Raw genomic sequence first — 19,816 nt, 5'->3', positions numbered from 1 at the left:
TTCACGCCCGATCTCCCCCGGTCACGGTGTGAGGTTGTCAAACCTAATAGCGCTATCAACTAATAACTCGTTCGCCCCCGGCGATTAATCGGTACTGTAAGCAGGGACTTAAAGTGATAGAGTTTCGTTTAGCATGGCTAGTTGTGATTCATAAATAATGTCCAAACGTATCTCCCCCGGAGATAGTAATTACCCATTTTGTTTTCCCCCGGAAGTAATGGTTCAAAAGTGTTTTCCCAAAGTTGGTAGTTGGTCCGTGTCCCTCCACGGGACGCATGCTTTTAGTGTGTGAACTCACCTTGGGTTGCTCGGCAGATTAGGTTACTTGTCAAACACGTTGGTCACCACGTCCTAACATGGTTACCAGTATAGGTCAGGTTTGGTGTACAAGCAATCACGTAAAATCTACACATAACTAACACGTAGCATGCATACAACATACAGTGGGTTATTGGGCCGGCCCTAACATTCACACATTCAAACAGAACTTCAGCAACACATAGTCCAGTTAACAGGTAGCCCATATTAAACACATTATGGCCCAATAACCTAAGTGGACAGCCCAGTCGCAACCAGGTGGTCTCGAGTCGCAACCAGGAGGTCTCGGCTTGTCACGCTGTGGTTGCGAGTCGCAACCGTGTGGTCTCGAGTTGTCACGCTGTGGTTGCGAGTCGCAACCGTGTGGTCTCGAGTTGTCACGCTGTGGTTGCGAGTCGCAATCGTGTGGTCTCGAGTCGCAATGCTGTCCTTTTCTTGTTCACGTGTTGATTCAGACTTAGTCAGGCTAAATTGTACCAAGCATCAGGCCCAAATCAGGAAACAACCAATAGGATTTAACTAACAACTTACCCAAACTATCTATTAATCAATTATGGATCAAATCATAAGGGTTTTCACATATTCAACTATCATGCAATCATGTTCATAACAAGTTCATCATTTTAGGGTTTTCATCTTAACATAATCATACATTTTTATGAACCAAAAATCACATATTTTATCAAGATCATCATGCAAGAACAAAGAAACATACATTTTTATAATCTTTAAACATGACTAGATTGGTTTAAACATTCCTAAAATATCATTCTTTTATTTATTCAAATGTCAAGTTAGCATGCTCATAAACAAACCACAACAATCTTCATGTTTCTCATGATTTCTACTCATTTAAGTTAACTAAGATCATATAAAAGAGGTCTAGTCATAAACATTTCATTCATCAAACATACAAGGCATCTAGTACACATATATAACACTAACCGGTTTGTGAAGAAGGAGCCGAAACAAAGGAAAGGAACCGAGAAGATGGAGTGTCCGAGTGATGATGATCTTGACCGTGTTTCCTTGTGAGATCCGAACTTGAACCGAAAGTTGGAAGAGAATGGGGTGTTGTTTGGGGTTTCTAGTGAGAGAGAAGGTGTGTGTGTGTTGGTAACTAAAGAATGGAGAATGAGGGGAAGTTGGGATTTATATACAAGGTTTCAAAATGGGCTTAGGGGGGTTTCGGCCCAAACTGGTTACGGCCCAAGAGGCCCACTCGAGACCGAGTGGCCCACTCGAGACCGAGTGGTCTCGAGTCATGGTCTCGACTCACTAGTATATTCGCATAAAAAATATATATAATACATACATACAACACATATCATGCAAAAAGTCACGTTTCCATTTAATAATATATATATACACAATGATAATACAAAATGTTCGTTCGGAAAAACCTAGAGTGTCACAAAAAACATACGAACATGAACAAACATAAATGAATGAACGTTCACGAACACATTAATGAACGTTCACGAACACAATTGAACGAAGAAGACCTTTGTTCATGTTCGTTCATTAAACGAATCGAGCGAAATTTCTTATTGATGTTCGTTAGCTTAAAGCGCTAACGAAAAAACGTAACATAACTATTTTCATTCAAGTCATTCGTATAACCAAATTTTACAAGTGCACGGCTAAGTGTATCTAAAAGTGATATGACCAACCTTGTAATCTATGGTCAAAAAGACGATGTGATGCCTAACTTCATGGTGTAATTTTGTTGACATAGAAAAGTCAACAAAAACCATTAACGCATTTATGAACCAAAGAAATGACAAATATATGTACACGAATTTATTTAATTAAAAAAACATATATTACCCAATATTATATTAGGGGAAGGTTCAAATGAAAACCACTAGTTATTGTGAAAACTCGAAAACTAATTAAAAAAGGCCAAAAAAACATACAAAAAAAATTTTTTTTATTATTATTTTTTTGCAAACCCAATTTCGCAGGTTTTTTTATATAAAAAAAAAATTTTTTTTTAAAAAAAAAAAATTGTGTAGTGCACGTATGTGTACTACACATGTGTATTATTACACATGTGCACTACACAAAATTTTTTTTTTTTTTTTAAAAGTTTTTTTTATATATAAAAACCAGCGATTTTTATAAAAAATAAATTGAAAAAAAAGAAAAAAAATTTTTGTGTTTTTTAGGCTTTTTTTAGTTAGTTTTCAAGTTTTCACAATAAAAGTGGTTTTCATTTGAACCATCCCCATATTATATTATTGTATATAAATAAGTTATATGTGTTCTCCAAAAATTAAATTTCGAAAACAGAAAAGAACAAAATGTAGGGTTAAAAATGTATCACAAAGTTAAACTAAAACAAAAGAAAACTTGAGTTTCGAAGATTGAAACGCTAAATTAAAACGTGAAAGTTCTAAAATAAAATACCGAAACAAACTTAATAAATAGAATTATAACATCAAAGGTTTTAAAATTTTTTGAAATTTATATTTAAAACAGCTCACGGTTCAGCAACCCAATAACACATATCAGAAGGAATATGAACTATATGACACTTGTGTTTACTAAATAATAACAAACAACTTTTCCTACTCAACCCATGATGAAGCAACTACACACATAAATATATTACACACACATGTATATGTATTAATATGTGTATAATATTATAATCATCTCAAAACACTAAACTTTTTTAACAATTTAAAGAAATCCCAGCAACCAATCATTTTATTTATTTATTATATACTAGATTATAACCCTGTGTATTACACAGGTTGTATAAATATAAATTTATATACTAAATAATAAAAAAAATATATCTTAAAAAAAACCTATGTAGTACACAAGTTGAATAAATATAATATCGGTTAACACATACAATCATCAAGATATGTATTTAAAAAATGAACTTATATGTATTTAAAAAATAACTTTGATATACTATTTATTTATTATAATTTTTTATTTATTATTATGTTAGAAACATGTGTATCACATAGGGTTAAACCAATAAAATATTAATTTTTGTTCGTAGAACATAATTAGGATAAGTATATAAATTTTAATTTCTTTATTCAATTAAATTAAATTTAGTTAATTATTGTTTTTCATCTTATTTCCTAATTTCGATGTTCTATTAAATAATAATAATATTAAAAAATATTTTAACTAAATCTTATTTAGATAAAAGTAAAGATTTTTTTCAACTTTGAATTAATATTAATAAGAGTAAATTACGTTTTTGGTCCCTGTGGTTATGTCAGTTTTACTATATTAGCCCAAAATAAGAATTTTTAACATATCTGCCCCTATGGTCCCTATATCTAACTATTTTGGCCCCTAATAGTAATTCTAACCAAACCCCAACTCTGGTTAATTTCTTGGTCACATGGGTTGCACATGATGGGTAAAATTGTAATTTCCCCTCCCCTTTTATGACTTTATAAATAAAACTCAAATCTTGAACAAATCATCATCATCTGCATCTCTTTCTTGAACAAACCCAGAACTTCAAACCCACTTTCATCTTCAAACCGCTTTCAAACCCAAAACTTCAAACCCAGATCTTCAAACCCACTTTCATCTTCAAACCCAAAACTGCAATTGAAAGCTACCGATTCAGTACTCAGCAACAATCAAAGAAATTAAACAATCGAAGAACCCAGATCTTCAAACCCACTTTCATCTTCAAACACAAATCCACAACTGACACTTATAATTTCACATCAATCTAAAACAATATCTTCAACTCAAAATACAATTCAGAAAAAAAAAAAAAAAAAAAAAAAAAAAAACAAATTCTTCTAATGGTTCACAGTTGGACGGAGACTGCCACCCTTGTAGCAAGTAAATTGATATAGACATCTACCATAGCCAGTTGAACCCACCTGCAACAAGTTTGCCCTAACGCCAGCAGGTTTCAAGTGGATGGAGACTGCCACCCATCATCATCAATTTTTCTGGAAAAAAATAAAGGAAACTGAGGAAGGGGGATGGGTGTTTACCATGAATCTTGTCGGAGGAGCCTCAACCCACCGCCGTCACCTCCACTGCCGCCGTCACTCGTTGCCCTCTTTCTTCGATCTTTGTCGCCGGAAAACGGGGGTACGGGGGAGGTGTGAGTGTTGTCGGAGGAGTGTAGTCGCAGGTAGCCGTCGCCGGCTTACCGCCGGTCGGCTGCTGGCCTTCATCGAGAAGGTAGAGGGTGAGCAGAACTGCAGGAGAGTTGATAAAGTTTTGTGTTTTTTGTTTAGGGTTTTCAATTAATTGGTATAGAAATGAATATCTTTTGTATATAAGATGTATTCGATCTTGTACAGTTGTATGGTTGCATAGTTGTGATATACATCTGCATATCACCATCTTTTTCTTCTTTGAAATTAGGGTTTTGAATGAAAGCTTGAAGGAGAAGATGATTTAATGAAGAAGTTGAAGTGAAAAAAAAAAGATTTAGGGTTTTATTTATTCAGACATATTAGGGGGAGGTAAAATGACCAAATTAGACATCATGTGCTACTCACGTGACCATTAAATTAACCTGAGTTGGGGGTTGGTTAGATTTAGGGGCCAAAACGGTTAGTTATAAGGACCATGGGGACAGATCTGTTAAAAATTCTTATTTTGGACCAATATAGTAAAACTGATATAACCACAGGGATCAAAAACGTAACTTACTCTATTAATAATAATATATATTCTTTGTATAAACAACTTTTCCTACTCAACCCATGATGAAGCAACTACACACATAAATATATTACACACATATATATGTATTAATATGTGTATAATATTATAATCATCTCAAAACACTAAACTTTTTTAACAATTTAAAGAAATCCCAGCAACCAATCATTTTATTTATTTATTTATTTATTATATACTAGATTATAACCCCGTGTATTACATGGATTGTATAAATATAAATTTATATACTAAATAATAAAAAATATATCTTAAAAAAAACCTATGTAGTACACGAGTTGAATAAATATAATATCGGTTAACACATACAATCATCAAGATATGTATTTAAAAAATGAACTTATATGTATTTAAAAAATGAACTTTGATATACTATTTACTTATTATAATTTTTTATTTATTATTATGTTAGAAACATGTGTATCACACAGGGTTAAACCAATAAAATATTAGATGCTTATTAATAAGTGAAAAAAAAAACAGTTGAGAAAATAAATTTAAATAAGTAATAATAATATTAAATAATAATAATAATTTAACTAAATTTAATAATAAAAACAAAATTTTATATACTTACCCTAGTTATGGTTCTACGAAGAGATTTACAAAAAACATCTATCTTCTACGGAGAAGAAATAGATACAAAGAATATATATTATTATTAATATTAATTCAAAGTTGAAAAAAATCTTTACATTTATCTAAATAAGATTTAGTTAAAATATTTTTTAATATTATTATTCTTTAATAGAACATCGAAATTAGGAAATAAGGTGAGAAACAATAATTAACTAAATTTAATTTAATTGAATAAAGAAATTAAAATTTATATACTTATCCTAATTATGTTCAAATATTAATAAAGAACTTCTATCTTCTATGCGAAGAAGTAAATACAAATAATATAAATTATTATTAATATTAATTAAAAGTTGAAAACAAATCTTTATTTTTATCTAATTTAGTTTAGTTATTTTTTAATATTATTATTATTTGATAGAAGAGAGAAATTGAAAAATAAAGTGAGAAAACACCAGAGAATGACACATGTTAAAAAAAATTATTTATTAGTATAGTAAGATAAGATAAGATAAGATAAGATTTAATATTGTTCTTATATGCATGGAAGTAGATAACTATAAAAATAACATAAATATTTATACATAATAAGTGTAACATTTTTTTTTTTTTTTGACCAACTCCATTACTCACCATATTCAAAGATTCAATTATCCATGAAAATACATTCAACCAGGGAAGGTATACTTACCTTCCTTCCAAGCAATAGCCCCCTGCCTCCTACCCCCAACCTCCCAACTAAAGAATTGATGGAATCATTTTAACAAACCACTTTTTCCTTTGAGTAACCCCCAAGCTCTTCTTCAGCCCTCCTTTTCTTTTCAACTTTAAACTAAAACCATATATACAAACACCTAAAAAAATATACTTTTACATGGAAAAACAACACAAAACCAAAGCAATCTATCATCTTTTTGGCACCACCATCTTCATCTCCCTTGCCATTGCTTCTTTTGCTTTTTGCGTCATATGTGAGCTCAAGAAATCAAAGGTATGTTCATGTCAATCATGTATGCTTCACACCCACATGCTAATTTTACGCGCTTTCAACTTAGGGGTTCGCGGGTATTTTACAATTTTGCAGAAGAAGGAGCTACGAATCGATGGCGAGCTTTGCTATTTGCCACAAAGCCAGGCTTTTGGTTATGGGATTGCAGCTTTGATGTGTTCTTCCATTGCCCAAATTGCAGGGACCGGACTCTTTATATATTGTAGACGATCAACCGATTTCAAGTCTTCAAAGACTTCCTTGGCAAGTATTCTTTTGCTTCTTTCTTGGTGAGTACGTTTTAAATCCCACAATCATTCTTTTGTTTATTTTGTGGTGAGGAAACATTTTTGCTATTCACATTTACAACTCTAAATGATTAGTTTATATAATTATATATATCCGATTATAAAAGGGTTTTATATAAATAAATTCAAATGTATTCATGCACATGGCATAAAAGTTTTTATATATTATAGAGTTAATGTCATTTTCGTCTCTGTCGTTTGGGTCATTTTGTCAGTTTAGTACAAAGGTTTCATTTTTCGCTTGTGGGTCCAAAAAGGTTTCACTGTTACCATTTTAGTCCACTAAATTAAGTTCATCCATTATTTATGTTAACAAGAAGGGCAATTCGGTCATTTTATATGGCTGAATTGCCTTTCTAGTTAACAGAATTATATATAAAATGACCGAATTGTCTTTCTAGTAACTGGTTAACATAAAAAATGGATCAATTTAACCCAGTGGACAAAAATGGCAACGGTGAAACCTTTTGGAGCCACATGAGAAAAATGAAACCTTTGGATTAAACTGACAAAATGACCCAAACTACAGGGTCTAAAATAGCATTTAACTCTATATTATAACTTTCTTTTTTTTAACATTGAGATATCAATTAAGAACGCCATTGTTTAGGAATTTCTTCGTGGGATTTAGCACCAATACACTTTGATGGGTGTTATATTGTTTGTATTTGTCAATGGTCGTTCAAAAATTAATCCTATATATGAAAACATTAGCCTATCTAAATTAGATATACAGTATTATGATGTATTAGAAGTTCTAATATTACTTAACTTTATTGAGAAACTAGGTTATAACCTCGTGTATTACACGGGTTAAATAAATAAATTTTATATACCAAATAATAAAACACTATCTTTTTAAAAGCCTCCTTTATTGCACGGGTTGAAGAAATGTAATTTTATATATTAAATAATAAAATAAGTTATATCTATAAGAACCATATGTATTGTACGGGTTGAATAAATGTAATATTATATACCAAATAATAAAAAAATTATATCTTTAAAACCATTATATTACACGGGTTGAATAAATTTAATATTGTTTACCAAATAATAAAAAAATTATATCTTTAAAACCATTGTATTACACGGGTTGAATAAATTTAATATTGTTTACCAAATAATAAAAAAAATTATATTTTTTAAAACCCCAACACACAAATAAAAAACTCATAGTTGCACAAAATAAAAAAAATCAAAACTCATCAGCATTCAAAACAACGATCCACACAAAACAATCACTAATTCCTCCAATTTAAACCTAACAATAATCCATATATTTCGCACTACAAAATCACAAAATGTACAATGTACCGATGTGATGGTTTGTAAATTCACATTGCGGTTGCAGACAATTAAAGGGTCATGAGTTGTGACTTTTTGATTTATATTAATTGTAGAATCAGTTGCTAAAAAGATGAAAATTGTAGATAAAGAAGATGTAGAGTAAGAATCTAATAACCTTCTCATATATATATATATATATATATATATATATATATATATATATATATATGTTGAAAGAAGTTGAATATATGATTGAAAGATATTGGCGGTGGAAACGGTTTGGACCAATCAATCAATTCTTATTAGATTTGATTAAATATTATTGATAATAAAAATTTGTATTAGATTAGATTTTAGATTTGATTAAATATTATTAATAATAAGAATTTGTATTAATTTAGATTAAATATTATTATTATTAGTATTATTAATAATTTTAATCAATTAAATGAGAGAATGACAAGTGTCTCAAAACATGTTTCTTTTATTATAGATTATAGATTGGTTATATTCAGTGACGGATCAAAGAACTTTTTTCATTGGGTTCCTTTTGGTAGATTCTCACTAATTTTCACTATTTTTTTCCAAATCATACAAGGTTCTCACTAATTTTTTTCAAACCGAATGGGTTCCTGGGAACCCACAAAAGTGGCCTAGATCCGCCCCTGATTATATTAACATAATAAATATATGCATGTATAAAAAAAATATAAATTTTATGTCGGATACCGCTCATTTGTAATAAAATGTGACCTGGCAAACGGGTTGGGTCGGGTCGGGTCATGGGTCAAAACGGGTTCGGGTCGAAACGGGTTCGGGTTAAAACGGGTCAAGTAAAAAATGGGTTGTTTTGGTTCGGGTCGAAACGGGTTCGGGTCGAAACGGGTTAGGGTCAAAACGGGTTCGGGTCGGAACGGGGTCGGGTCAGAACGGATTTCGGGTCGGGTCGGGTTGGCTAATTTTTTTTTTTAAAGTGATTGTACATCAACTTTTCCTAACATAATTTAATTAAATAGGCTTACAGATCCGAATTCCATCAAAATGAATTCCATCAACTTTTCCTAACTGGTGGCCAGTTCGTATTCTGCTGCACGTGATTGTTTAACTGACATTAGGTGTTGTTTTTGTTTCCATATTGAATGAATAATTTAACGGTTCGATTCGAAACGGTGCGGGCCGAAACGGTTCGTGTCGAAACGGTACGCGCCGAAACGGTTCCAGTCGAAACAGTATAGGTCGAAACGGTTCGATTCGAAACGGTACTGGTCTAAACGGTACGCGTCGAAACGGTGTGCGTCGAAACGTGTGCGTCGAAACGGTGTGCGTCGAAACGGTGCGCGTCGAAACGGTGCGCGTCGAAACGGTTCGCGTCGAAACGGTTCGCGTCGAAACGGTTCGCGTCGAAACGGTACGGGTCGAAACGGTTCGATTCGAAAAGGTACTGGTCTAAACGGTGCGCGTCGAAACGGTGCGCGTCGAAACGGTGTGCGTCGAAACGGTGCGTGTCGAAACGGTTCGCGTCGAAACGGTTCGCGTCGAAACGGTACGCGTCGAAACGGTTCGCGTCGAAACGGTTCGCGTCGAAACGGTTCGCGTCGAAACGGTCGCGTCGAAACGGTTCGCGTCGAAACGGGCGCGTCGAAACGGGGCGCATCGAAACGGTGCGCGTCGAAACGGTACGAAACTCGTCCCGACCCGAAACTCGTCTCGTGCGGAAACTCGTGCCGGCCAGAAACCTGACCCGAACCGACCCCGTTCCGATCCAAAACCTGCGTCGTGCCGAAACCCGACTCGGCCCGAAACTCAATTTGAACTGAACCCGTTTCGTGCCGTAACCCGTCTCGTGCGGATACTTGTGCCGGCTCGAAACCCATTCCGACCCGAAACCTGCCCCGTTTCTTTAAGACACTAACCCACATCGACCCATTTCTTTAATGTTGTCGACCCGCTTTGACCCGAAAATAACAAGATGGAATCTCAAGTGACCCATTATGACCCATTTAGTTAAAATATCTTACCCAAACCAACCCATATAATTTTAAAAGCAACCCAAATTGACCCACTTGGAAGACTTTGGGTCAAGATTGCCCCCTCTATAAAATGTATAAGATTAAAAGACTGAAGTCGGATACCGCTCATTTGTAATAAAATGTATATCAAGATACAGATAAAAAAAACTGAACAATATTGTAATTGTAGATATTAAACATTATGAAAGAAAAAAAAATAATCATATATTAAATAAATAATATAATTATAAAAATCAAACCGTTGACTTTTAACATCAATAATATATAGTAAAACATTTTATAATATTATTATCGTGGAATATCTTAATTTTAATATTGTAGATATTCGGCTAGTTTAGGAGATTAGTGATCATAATTTTGAATAAAGTAGCCAATCATGTGTATAGTTAATTCAGATCCCCAATTAACAATTTTATTTATAGAACAAGATGGCACATGAGCCAATTATGTTGAAGCAGTGTTCATTCAACTTGCTAATTGTTATAGTAAAGTTACAAATTAGATTAGTTAAGAGTAAACTAAACATTAATATTTGGTAATATTTTTAAAAGAATTTTCTAACATTTATCTTATTTATTGCACAGGGCCAGTTTTTTTATTATGATAATATTAACTGGAACTGCAACAAGCATGAACCGGAGGCAGGCGGTCGGGGAAGGGTGGGTGGACGGCGTGTGTTACCTTGTGAAGAACGGTGTATATATTGGCTCGGGCGCACTTGTCCTTATCGCCATGAGTTCGACACTCATGTCGTGTTACGTGATGATCAATAAAAGCCGAGCCGTGCACGCGCAAGTGAAATGAGAGAGAACTTATCCTGAAATTTGGGGATATGAGTTATAGAATTGAGTTCATAGATGAAGCATTACTGTGATTATATTTTTTGATGCATCTTTGAACAATAAATGGTTTCAAATCACCATATAATCCCGTTGGAATAAAAATGTTATGGATTAATTTTTCATTTTCCTCATCTTGTTTCAGAGTCGAATATTCACAATAACTATTTCGGTTTTTTAGTTGATTTGACACGGACTCGACATCCAATATGAAAGTAAGAGGCTGTTTGGCAACTTCTGAATGATTAAGTGTTGAACCAGTAAGAGCTCTAAATCATTAAGAGCCAGTATAATGCTTAATCATTCAGAAGCAAATGTCTGACCAATTCAGATGAGAGGTCTTAACCTTTCAGACTCAGGGGCTGTTTGGTAGTCTCTGAATGTTCATTAAGAGGCTACCTCTTAATGGAACCATTAAGAATTTTACCAATGAGAAGGTATAAGAATGTGACATGTGATGATTTAACATTCAGAGGTTACCTCTTAACCATTCAGACTTGAGGTTACCTCTTATTCATTCAGAGGTTTTAAACCATTAAGAGGTAGCATCTGAATGGTCATTAAGAGGCTACCAAACAGCCCCTACTTAACCATTCAGAGGCAAATGTCTGAACCATTCAGACATTTGTTTGCGAAACAAACAGTCTGAACCATTGAGTGTTGAACCAGTAAGAGGTCTGAATCATTAAGAGCCTCATTAAGAGGCAAACAAACAGCCCCTAAGTAGGTTATAGGTTGTCTTGTCTAACCCGTTCCGTTTAATAAGCATGTCGTATTCTCACTCACTAGTTTAACTCTTTAAATTAAACATGTCATAGGTACATGAAAAGGAAATAAATAGACATAGTTTGGCCTTCACGTTCGTTTCGATATATTTAGCGTTTAACTGCTTTTCAGAACTGGTATAGTAATAGTGGTATGGTTTAGTCCAAACTGACATGGTTGGGTCTAAACTGGTAAATGTCATTGGTTTGCTTTTATGGTTAAAACAATTATCTATTTTAAAACGTATTAGACCCATCCATCATATACTACTGAATTATTATATGCTTCCTCTAGTAATTCTTGTCATGGTACTGAGAAGAAGATGAAATTGGGGCCTGGACAAAAGAAAAAGTTTCTCTTCCTAACCAAACACCGGGTAAAGAGGCTTTTTTAAACATGCCCATTGAATCTATTCCGGTCCAGCTTCAGCCTTCAAACAACCAAAAGAACCCTTTCTAAAACCAACAAGTTCATCTTTAAGTCATGGCAAGCGTAACAAACAAACAAACAAACACCTCAAAATTATCAGTGATCATGAGCCGGAAATTACATTACAACTAGAAAACAAAAGGTAATGAAAAGAGTACAAGCAATGTAAACATTTAACAAGTAGCAAAGAAGCCACCCTCTGCTGGTCTTGTTGGCGGATTAACCAAAAGTGTCTACAAGTGACGGCTTATACAGTATAATACCCAAATGTCATGCATGAAACTGAATCGATTATCTTAGTCATCCAGGTAATAGTAGGATCCAGCAAGTTTCTGCTCCCTGTCCTTTGTTGAATTAAGCTTGTTAATTCTTGGTCGATAATTAGTTGGGTCCCGCCTAAATGTAATGGTCAGATGCTGTACCACAATAGTTTCAAACTTAATCAGCTAATTACAAAAACAGTAACGAAACAATGAAAAGAAACAGTAATTCTAACAAAACAAGTGGGTCGGGTAGATCGTTAACGGTTCTGATCAAAATGGGTTCACTCGCTATATATTTATTATTTACTACACAGCAAAAAAAAAAAAAAACATCTAGAATAGATAAGACTGACGTTCGATATGAATTGAGTAGTGCGAGGTGGCAAGTTCAACAAACTTCCTTATGATGGTCAATATAATATATGTTTATCTCTAACATATCAAATGGTAAATACGATCAGAGTCAAATGAGATAATGCGTTTAGTTGGACCAATGGTGAGACTTACCGATAAAAAGAGATTCATTCCGGTTAACAAAGACTGAGGTGCATTTGCAACACAATCAATAGACGGTGTCCCTTCATAAACAATCACCCGATCTGCTAGATAAGTTGCCATTATAAAATCGTGTTCAACCACAAATGCAGTCTTTTTAGCGTGTAGTATAAATCTCTTTATAACTTTGGAAGCAACAATACGCTGCTCGGAATCAAGGTATGCACTTGGTTCATCTATCAGGTAAATATCAGCAGGCTGGAAAACACCACACCACACCAGATCATGACGATCGATTTTTGTTGGGTATTATTAATAAACAACTAACAGAATTATTAATTAATTACCTTGCCAAGACACAAGCACAAAGCAACTCTTTGCAATTCACCACCAGAAAGATTGACGACTTCTTGATCCATTAACTGCTCGATTTGAAGAGGCTTCATGACATCAGAAACAAACTGAGGGTGCATATACGAGTCACGGATCTTTTGATGTAACAAATGCCTGACTGAATGAGGGAACTTGGGACTGATCTTTTGAGGTTTGTACGAGACATTAAACTCAGGTATCTCCGTCTCAGAGCCTTCTATGGTATCAGGCTTAAGTATACCAGCCTGCAATAAATATACAGACTTAGAAATGCAATATAACCATCTATTTACTTATGAATGGTCGATTTTAGCCAATAGCTTAAAAAGAAACAGGCTAAGGGTTGCCCAAACTAGATTATTGATGCAAAAGCACTACTAAATGACTTTATTTAAAACCAAATTATTATTGAAATAATTTAAATTATTTAAGGCTAAAAAACTTTTAATTTATTTTGAACATAAAGTGCTTCAGTCAGACAGGTAATAAGTTTATAAAAATTAAAAGGAAACAAATATTGAAAGTACTTTATATTATTATTATTATTTATAAAAGGGGTTCAGGTTTACCAAACCCGACCTGTAGTTCAATCCCTGTTAGCAATGGCTCCGGTCAACCAGATTCAACCCATATTAACAATGGTTCAGAACAACCAAGCCCGGCCCGTTTTGCCATCTCAAAATTAACAATTGTCAATACTTTTAAAAAGAAATAATGTCTCACCAGCATACGAATAAACGTGGTCTTTCCTGTTCCATTTTCACCAAGCATTACTATGATCTGAGAGTCCGTGAACTCACCCTCAACCACTTTAAGTTTGAAACCACCTTGTGTTTTAGACATAGTTGGGTATTTATAGCGTGCATATGTTTCAATTTCTTCAGCACTCTCCTGTGGTGTCTCAGCTACCTTTTTCCCCATAGATTATAAATAGCATTTCAAATAAAATTAATGAATACTGCTGGTGAATTAACGACAAGAATGATTAGAAAAAAAAAATCACCTTAAATGTGAGAGATTCGTCACGAAAACGAAGGTTTTCTGTGGGCACATACCCTTCCAAAAAGATATTAATTCCTTCTCTGACAGAGAAGGGTAGTGTCACAACACCATATGCACCAGGCTTCCCATAGAGACAGCAAATGAAGTCTGATAGGTAATCAAGCACACTCAAATCGTGCTCCACAACAATCACGTAGCTGAAATTAAAATGTCACACCATTAAGCCTCTTAACATCATCATATACAGAGGAGACAACACTTGTGAATGGGTCTAAGCAAAGATAAATGGTACAGTAACCTGTTGGCTCTAAGCAAAGATCTGATAACTTGAGCAGCTTTAAGCCTTTGTTTGACATCAAGATAACTTGAGGGCTCATCAAACATATAAATCTCAGCATTCTGTATGGCAACAACAGCAATTGCAAACCTTTGAAGCTCCCCTCCAGACAAATCGCCAACATTACGATCAATAACCTGATTCAGCTCAAGGTCTACACAAAGCTCTGCCTTAACATCTCTCTCATCTTTCTGGTCAAGTACCTGTCCAACATTCCCTTGAACTGCTTTTGGAATATGATCAACATACTGTGGCTTTATGATTGCCTGTTTTCACAGAACAAAATTTCTCTTAAAAGATGGCACTCAAATTGTCTCATAAGAGCTAGAATTACAAACGCACCTTCAAATTATCTTCAAGAATACGAGTAAAGTAGTTTTGCAACTCAGAACCTCGAAAGTAAGTTAAAATTTCTTGCCAATCTGGAGGGTTCTGGAAAAAAAAAATTAAGCGTCAACCATAACGTAATAAAAAAAAAAATGATAGGGGGGGTTCCAAAAGATTACATTAAAACGGCCCAAATTGGGTTTCAACTTTCCAGCCAAAACTTTGAGAGCTGTAGACTTTCCGATTCCATTTGTTCCAACCAAACCGAGAACTTGCCCAGGCCTCGGGACAGGCAACCTGTGCAATTTGAAGGTGTTGGCCCCATAACGATGAGTTGTATCTTTATCCAAATCTTTTGGTAAATTGATGATCTCAATTGCATCGAACGGGCATTTCTACATTAACAAAGCAAGAACATCATGCATGCATGCATGCTCGATCTGTGATTACTGTTAGTAAAAAAATACACATGGTACACAAACCTTAACACATATACCACACCCTATGCAAAGCTCCTCGGAGATATACGCCACCTTTGATTGAGAAGTGACCTCAATACATAGCTTACCTGCCCAAAAAGCATAAGCATCAAAAGGTGTCTTTGTTTGTACCTATAGATCTTGGATGCATAACCATTGAAAGTAATTAACACACACACTATCCATGTGAGTTAATGATTCTTCAGCTAGAGTCAATTGTTTATGCCATCAAAGGCATTGTTAGCTGACCAATGTACCTATTCAAAAAGCCAACCACTAGTAATACTTTTTGAGATAAAACTATTACTTATTCTTGAAACAGAGGTCCACCACCTAAGGAACACCCAATCCCCATATATAATTAATATATGAAGAATGTCTCCAGAACAACAAGAAACATTATGTATTTTGGGTCTACTAATGCAATCCACAAGACCATATTCATGCATTAAGCAATCCATAATTATACAGTTTCCTCATGATCCTACTTTGAAACTATTTATTTGCAAACATCTGGCACAAATATTTTAAAGTTTATAGTATTAATCAATAACTCAAGTAATATGAAGATTATCGTATTTTCTAAGTTTGTATGTATGTATGTAGATCATCATCATATTTTCTACTGTTTTTGCAGATGGCACAAAAACACTTCCACTTGACAGTAGCATTATGTTTTCTATTTATGCAAGACAAACTCTCTTTAAAACATGTATAGACTCACTACAGAACCAGAGCACCTACCTAACCGAACCAGAACCCCTAAATTTGTGATTAGAGAATTCAACAAGTGACATATAAGCTATTAACTGCTGCTAACATAATAAAGAGGATGAAACAGCTGCTATCAATCAAAATATGAAAGAATACAAAAGATATCCCCTTAATAAATTTGTGTTTATCCTATACTAACCAGCTTAATATAATAATAAATCTCTCTCAGATACTTGAATCGTAACCTATCATCAGATTTTGAATGAAAAACACCGGAAATAATAATAAATTTACCAGTTTTAACAACAGGACAGCTTTTCTTGCATTCCTGTCGGCACTTCTTGGGCTTGCAACGATCTTCTTTGAGGATGGCGATACGAGTCAATCGATCCGCCATTGATCGATCGGAGTTCAGAAGAGGCAGGCGTGTCGTGTGCTTGGAACACAACTCCAGCAAGCAGCCTAGGGTTCTAAGGACTCAGGATTGCTTTTACTTTGCACCAACGGTCCCTCAACACCACCTAAATAACATTTTCCACCCATTATCTATATCTATACTATATAATGCAATGCAATAGTGTGTGCAATAACCGAACTGTTAATTGAAACCGTACCGAAAACCGGCAAAATCGAATCGAAATTAACCGAAACTGAATTAACCAAAATTCAGTTAACGGATATTTTTTTTACCATCGGTTAACCGAAATTAACCGAACCGAAACATTTATTTTTTATATATTTCTAACTTTTATACCTCTATTTCATGTTTTATACTTTCATTTCATGTAACTATTTCATTTATTTATACCTTCATTTCATTTATTTAAACATCTATTCATGCATTTATACCTCCATTTCATTTATTTACACATCCATTTCATGTATTTATACATCTATTTCATGTAGTTATACCTTCATTACATGTATTTCTAAGCAAAAAAAAAAATTAGCCCTGGTTTGAACTGGTTATTAACCGAAAATTAACCAAAACGAAAACCGACAAACTAACCGAATTAACCGATGACTTCGGTTACGGTTACGGATAATGCTAATAACCGAACCGAACCGTGCACACCCCTATAATGCATATCCGAAGGGCAACTTAAGGTAATTTGTCACTTCCCTTAAAATTCCTTTAATGCATAATGTACAAACTCATTATGCACATCCTTATAAAGTGAAATGGGCGAGCTTTTGACAAAGAAAGAAATAGGCGGGCTTTTGACAAATTCAGCTTTAACTTTGAATACTCCTTCAAACAGCAAAACCATTTCAAAACTCAAATGTCGCCTTACTCTCTCATCTTTAATGTTTTAAATCACGTAAGAACTAATCTCCCCCTCACCGCCTCAATCTTTCTTGCAGAACTCAGGTAAATCATTGCATAGGTGGTGATGATGGTGGTCCTTAGGAACCAAGTCAACAGTGTCAAGGGTTGAAACGAGTAGGAAGATGATGACAGAAAAAACCCTAGCTACCGCCTCCAACGATGGCGGCTAGGGTTCCGGTGAAGACTCCCTTGAAGCTCCGTTAAGTCCTTTTCACTTATATGTTCCATCGGTTGTTAGATCGATCCGTGTAATGACTATTTTGACTGTTTGTTACAGAAATTTTATAGTGAAATTGAAATCAAACAAACGTCATCTTCGTGTGTTGAGTAGGTTAATAACTTTATTTCATGTGCAGTACCCTGTTTTCCGATGGATTCTTGCATATCACAAGTCAACCGATATGGATTTTGTAAAGGATTATCGAGATCTATCACAGATACATGATTTTTCTTATTCTTTCAAGATTTACACATAGAATATTTGTGCTTGCTTTATTTAGATTTAAGTATTTTTAAAAACCGATAACCTAGCCTGATATTGCATGCTGGTTGACTTGAGATATGGGTTATTTTAGGTTTTAATTTACGGGTTTGACTCATATTTAACTGATACTAAGGTGTAACAACCCGCGCTTTCGTGCGTTGTTACTACTCGTTATACTCGTTACGCCTAGCACCAGGGATTCGGATCATAATGTACCTATATCGCATGTATCGCTAAATCGCTGTATTTTCGCATATTTCGCATACTTTATCGCTATCACATCACATTGCACTTGCTGACAACCACGAAGATGTCGAGTGAGGACCAATTCTACCCTCCTTGATAAGCCGTGGTGTGTCGCAGTGCAACTCATTACTTAAAATACATTTAACGTTTACGATGACATTGAGAGAGGATCTATTCTACTCTCCTCAATGACCGTGAAGCGTCGCAAGATGATCGCATACTCGAAACAAGACCCGGTTAATGTATCGCAACTTTGGATAATTAAATATATAATATGAATACGTACATACGGCCCCTTATGAATAATTAAATATATAATATATACATATATAACTATATGAAACGGTGTAACAAAATCATCGCAACGCTCATTACACAAGTCAGAACGATAAAGCCCAGTCCGAACGGATGGCCCTGTCCGAACGGATGGACCTGTCCGAACAGATGGTCCTGTCCTATCGGATGGACCTGTTCGAACGGATGGCCCTGTCCGAACGGATGGACCTGTCCGATCGGATGGCCCAAACCCCCTTCTTCCTTCCCCCTTTGCCTATAAATACCCCATTTGTCACCTCAACAACAGTTGAGGTGACTGCTCTCGTTCAGCCAAACGTTGTTGCGCCATTTTTGCTCGTTTTCTCGCAATTCTTGTAATTTTTTAATCCAAATCTTGTACTTCTATGATCTATACGCAATTCTACACCTTTCTATCTTTTAAAATCCAATTTTTAACCGTGAGATCTACTGATTTGAGGTGTTCTAAGATGATGTCACCAAGAGTTCATATGAACATCAAAGTGTGACTTCGTCTCACCATGAACAACTCAGATCTGAGTGATCTACACGTGCTTTTATAACAAATTCACCAAAAAATCTAAGTATCTAATCAAAGTATTGCGTGATTTTGAATTAAACATGGAGAAACCGTCAAGAACGGCCAAATCTGATGGAACGGGGTGGTTCCCGGCCGTTAGAACGGGTCGGAACTGGTGGAATTTCATTTGTTTAACACGATGTCACGCCGTCTCGGTAAAAACCACCGGTATCCTTTCCAAAAACAATTAAGAGTGACTTAATCAGAAAATTTGAACGAATTGCCGTTCGATCGGACTGTTGTCCGATCGAACGGCGAATCAACTTCAGACCAGCCAATCGGACAACATGTCAGCCGATCGGACAACATGTCAGCCGATCGGACAACATGTCGACCGATCGGACAACATGTCGACCGATCGGACAACATGTCAGCCGATCGGATAAAATGTCAGCCGATCGGACAACATGTCGACCGATCGGACAACATGTCGACCGATCGGACAACATGTCAGCCGATCGGACAACATGTCAGCCAATCGGACAACATGTCAACCGATCGGACAACATGTGGTCAACCGATCGGACAACATGTCAGCCGACCGGACAACATGCCAACCGACCGTATAACATGTCAACCGACCGGACAAGCCCCAAAGTATCGATGTTCGATCGGATTACCACTAGCCCTATTATTCAACCATTCACCGTTTAAT

At 35.0% G+C, this 19,816-nt stretch overlaps 2 protein-coding genes across 2 annotated transcripts; one reads left to right on the top strand and one right to left on the bottom strand.

Annotated features, from left to right (window-relative positions):
* Positions 1 to 6,305: 6,305 nt before the first annotated feature.
* LOC110873613 (protein MODIFYING WALL LIGNIN-2) lies at positions 6,306 to 11,174 on the top strand. Its single transcript, XM_022122573.2, has 3 exons — positions 6,306 to 6,580; positions 6,674 to 6,867; positions 10,790 to 11,174. Exons 1-3 carry the CDS (start codon positions 6,464 to 6,466, stop codon positions 11,007 to 11,009), a joined length of 531 nt encoding a protein of 176 aa, XP_021978265.1. The 5' UTR covers positions 6,306 to 6,463; the 3' UTR covers positions 11,010 to 11,174.
* Positions 11,175 to 12,302: 1,128 nt separating this feature from the next.
* LOC110873614 (ABC transporter E family member 2) lies at positions 12,303 to 16,719 on the bottom strand. The gene is made up of 10 exons (XM_022122574.2): positions 16,522 to 16,719; positions 15,517 to 15,602; positions 15,214 to 15,429; positions 15,050 to 15,139; positions 14,669 to 14,973; positions 14,372 to 14,567; positions 14,092 to 14,277; positions 13,344 to 13,613; positions 13,009 to 13,254; positions 12,303 to 12,654 (listed from the first exon to the last, which is right to left on the bottom strand). Exons 1-10 carry the CDS (start codon positions 16,622 to 16,624, stop codon positions 12,535 to 12,537), a joined length of 1,818 nt encoding a protein of 605 aa, XP_021978266.1. The 5' UTR covers positions 16,625 to 16,719; the 3' UTR covers positions 12,303 to 12,534.
* Between the last annotated feature and the right edge of the window lie 3,097 nt (positions 16,720 to 19,816).

The sequence above is a fragment of the Helianthus annuus genome, chromosome 7 (assembly GCF_002127325.2).
Source record: "Helianthus annuus cultivar XRQ/B chromosome 7, HanXRQr2.0-SUNRISE, whole genome shotgun sequence".
In the NCBI taxonomy this organism is placed as follows: Eukaryota; Viridiplantae; Streptophyta; class Magnoliopsida; order Asterales; family Asteraceae; genus Helianthus; species Helianthus annuus.
Note: the sequence above shows the minus strand (reverse complement) of the source record. Positions and strands in the feature narration are given on the sequence as shown.